This window comes from Nuphar pumila, unplaced genomic scaffold, assembly GCF_984573655.1.
Source record: "Nuphar pumila unplaced genomic scaffold, dmNupPumi1.hap1.1 HAP1_SCAFFOLD_1128, whole genome shotgun sequence".
NCBI classification, from domain to species: Eukaryota; Viridiplantae; Streptophyta; class Magnoliopsida; order Nymphaeales; family Nymphaeaceae; genus Nuphar; species Nuphar pumila.
This window is the reverse complement of record NW_028323593.1, coordinates 6,314-9,833: the sequence shown is the minus strand read 5'-3', so window position 1 is coordinate 9,833 and position 3,520 is coordinate 6,314. Positions and strand designations below refer to the sequence as shown.

Sequence of the window (3,520 nt, the reverse complement as noted above, 5' to 3'; positions counted from 1 at the left end):
AGCTTTCAAGAGTCTGCAAGTTTGTCTGGAAAAAGTCACGCCAAAATTGCTCTCGGTTGCGCGGGTCCTGTTTGGCTATTCCGCATCACGTAACATCACGTCAGGACCCAGCCAAGAATTTTGAACATGCGGTGAGGACACGCATCGTCCCGGACGGCTTCCGCATTATAGGGGGACGGGTAGATAGGGCAGCTAGTCTCGCAACTATGACGGGACAAGCCTTGTCAGCATGTGCCATGTCACTTTGACACCCGATCTGATCGGGACTTGCGACGAGTGCAGCCTGAAGGCCATGAAAAATACTGTAAACGCGCAGCAAGTCGACCAAGCAATTTGTCCTGGGAGTTTTGGCGTCTCGCAAGTGCCAGACTGTTTAGTGACCTTTCCGGAACGTTGAGGCAATGAGTTTGAGATTACTGTGCCAAATAGCACGCCGCGCCCCCGCATTGGATGTCCACTGCGGATCAATCTTCACATCCGAGGTAATAATCGCGCCAGATAATATGGGTATGTGCTCGGGGAGCACGGGCGCGCTTAACACTTCATCGTGCAGCAGGTCCTTGGCTCCAGGGCCTTTGGCCAGAAGACAGATGGCAAGGCAGCGCCTCCAGTGAAACCGAAATGGGGTGAGACAATGATCGGTCAGGTCATGCAAGCAAAGGCGCGCCTTTCTCGGTTCAACTTAGGGGCGCAGCGCAGATACGTGATGAACTAGGTTTTGTACACCACTTTAGGTTTGTACCGCAGCAACCCCAGTGGTAGGCATGCTTGCGCTTGGTCGTTGTATTTCTCAAATGCATTTATGTAATGCAGGTGGACTCTGGAGCTCCAACGTCGTCCCTCTTTTATTGCCATCCTGACGACACCGTATTTGAAGCTGTCAAAAAGGCGCGACCTCTAGTCACCTTCAAGTTGGTGCAACCAACTCATTAATGTGACATGTATCGTTTTTGGTTCCGGAGGGTTTTGCCGGTTTCCTCTTGCTACCAGGCGTTCGTTCGGCTGATTGCCAATGTGAAGTCTGCTGCTTGCTATTGATCATCGCAGTGATGCGATCATGTTGGTCTGGCAGTTTGAATACTTCCTACCTCAACAGCGCAACATCTGCTGACTAGTACGCTGTATTCGCAGATGGCGACAGCAAATGTCGGGTCCATCGTCGTCATGCAGGGGGAGCCTTCCACAACCAACTCGGTCGCTGGCATCATCACCGAGCGTGGTACGTCCGGTCGTTATCATACGTCTGATCGTCTCCTTCTATCGAATTGATGAACACTGGCACAGCGTGTATACGTAAAGCCGCCAGCTACGGTCCAAGTGCATGTTCCAAGGTTTCGTACCGACCTTAGTTGTGAATCGTAATCGTCATGATATCCAGCCTTCGAATATCGATTCCCGACACGAAGTGCGTGCATGAGGTTTATGCGCTGGTGAGATTGATGCACTTCAGCCAAGTGCATGGGGTTTGGGCTGATATCTGCTGCACCTTTCGGTCACTGGGTTTCGAAGGGTACAGTCCGTTGCCTCATGGAAGAAACCGTACTGCCTGCGACTAGCAACATCGTATTGTATCACATGGGATTCCACGTTTGTAGACAAATTAGCATGAGCGCGTATGCTACTATACAACATTCCAGCATGTGACATGCTTGAATGCCATGTCTGTGGTTTGAGACCAGATTTCATGCGCCCAGTGCTTGTGCGCCTTGCCTAATCTGAGACGTTTGTTTGCAGATTACATGAGGAATGTCGTTGTAGCCGGCAAGGTACGATTGCTTTTTCTCTTCCCTTTGTCTAATGAAATGTGGGAAGGCAGGGAATTGGGTGTGATGTTCACACAGCTCGGGGGTGCTACAAGGACATAGTTTAGATGGACCCCTCCGCTCTGAGTGACCTAATCATATTAAATGGGTCATGGATGAGCCATGGATGCTCGGCATCCATGGCTGATCCATAATGGTCGCCATGCAGAGGTCATAAGGAAGTGGTGCCAAGTTCTGCAAGAGTACATGTATTGGGAGCAGCCCTAAAAACAACTGTTATTGCAGAGCTCGAAAGACATGTACTGCAAGAACCTCATGACTCCTGCTAGCAAGCTCCTGACCCTCAAATCATCCAACAGTGCGCACCCACCTCCATGTTCACCAGTGAATGAGCTATGAAATGCACTCGAGGCAAGCCTGGCACACCATCTGTTATGGCCACGCCCACAGGATGCAACTTCTCATCGTGCTCCTCCACTGCAGCTGCCACATTGCAGGATGTTTGAAGGATTTCTCTTTCATCAACGTGTCTTCATCAGCTGGGACACAAATCAGTGCAAGGATACAGATTCTGTGATCAGGTATTGCCCAAAATAGGCCAGCAATTTCCCTTGAGTAGATCCACAAATTGCCATATTGGTGTTCTGTTATCCTGTAGTCTTTTTTAGGCAAGCGTCCTGATAGGATTGTCAGATGTGTCGATGTGTCACCCATTGGCAACAAGCTGCTGTGTGACTCAGCAATCTCGTGCATCTTGCTGTTTTGCTGAGTGCGTCTGCATTGTCTTTAGGTATGTTGGAAGCCATGAACCTAATGGAGGAGTACAACATTCGCCACATCCCCATCATTGATGCCGGCACGCTTCGAGGCATGCTCTCAATCAAAGACGTGGTAGCTACCCTTGTGAACGAGCACAATGCCGAAGTGGAGTCCATGGCAGAGTACATCGGTGGCTCCTATTGACGAGCGCTGGCAACGGTGCTCCGGCTGTGTACACTACGTCCTTCGGTTCGAAGCACCGGCATCGGTATGATGCATCGATGCATCAGTCCTGGACACATGCTTATACTACATGGAGCCCATGGTAGGGATGGTGTCTTGGCGCACATGGCCCCGCGTGGAGACCAGGCCAGCCGCAGAAAATTCCCTGGAATATCAACTGCATCACCCTTATTGGAGGAGAGTGCCCTGCCATCTGGAGCAGTAGAAAGTGGCAAGGCCAAACGATCCCCGTTCCTCATCCTGGCGACGGGTTGTGATTGGGTACAACGCAGTTCAGGCTGCCTTTTTAGCTGTGGTCCATGTGTGGATGTAGAAATCGTCTTGTCGTGCCGGTCGTTTGAGTTCTCACATTCTGGAAGAGCATATTACGGCATGCTCTTGTACTGTGCTCGTTTTCACTGTACCAGATATTCTGTTTGACTTTCGTCAGCGTGTGCAGTTCGTATCAGGACTGCACTTGTAATGGCTTGCCGTCCAAGGTCACGTGCTGCCATTGCACTAGATATGAAAATTCCATTGATCCGATCCAGATTGCAGCATCCACAGGGCCATACCGACGGCCTATTGCTGCTGCCAATGGCACAGAAATGCAGCCTGTGGGGGGTACAGCACCTTGAGGCACGTTGACGGGTTTTGCCAAGCAATAAGTTTGTAAACGTTCGCAAGCGCCACAGCATGTCCCAATGACCAACCCCAGAGAGTGCCTGGGCAAAGGGCCCTTCACAACTTATTTAAGCAAGAAAAATGATTTGAAG

The 3,520-nt window shown here is 50.6% G+C and overlaps 1 protein-coding gene across 2 annotated transcripts; it reads left to right on the top strand.

The window, feature by feature from the left end:
- The first annotated feature begins 346 nt into the window (after positions 1–346).
- LOC149809527 (CBS domain-containing protein CBSX3, mitochondrial-like) lies at positions 347–3,127 on the top strand. 2 transcript variants are annotated; one of them, XM_089994795.1, is made up of 7 exons: positions 347–482; positions 557–661; positions 814–888; positions 1,132–1,219; positions 1,735–1,766; positions 2,049–2,121; positions 2,554–3,127. In XM_089994795.1, the coding sequence occupies exons 1-7, from the start codon at positions 402–404 to the stop codon at positions 2,724–2,726; spliced, it is 627 nt and encodes a 208-aa protein (XP_089850921.1). In that variant the 5' UTR covers positions 347–401; the 3' UTR covers positions 2,727–3,127. The 2 variants fall into 2 exon arrangements, with proteins under 2 accessions (XP_089850921.1, XP_089850920.1); XM_089994794.1 differs by having other exon boundaries at positions 350–482; positions 554–661.
- The last annotated feature ends 393 nt before the right edge of the window (positions 3,128–3,520 follow it).

Bases quoted from the DNA above. Each gene is read 5' to 3' on its own strand.
- LOC149809527 (XM_089994794.1), top strand. From the start codon at position 402: ATGAGTTTGAGATTACTGTGCCAAATAGCACGCCGCGCCCCCGCATTG. The intron at 483-553 runs GTAATAATCGCG...TTCATCGTGCAG, and splicing joins GATCAATCTTCACATCCGAG to CAGGTCCTTGGCTCCAGGGC. The intron at 662-813 runs GCGCGCCTTTCT...TATGTAATGCAG, and splicing joins GTCAGGTCATGCAAGCAAAG to GTGGACTCTGGAGCTCCAAC.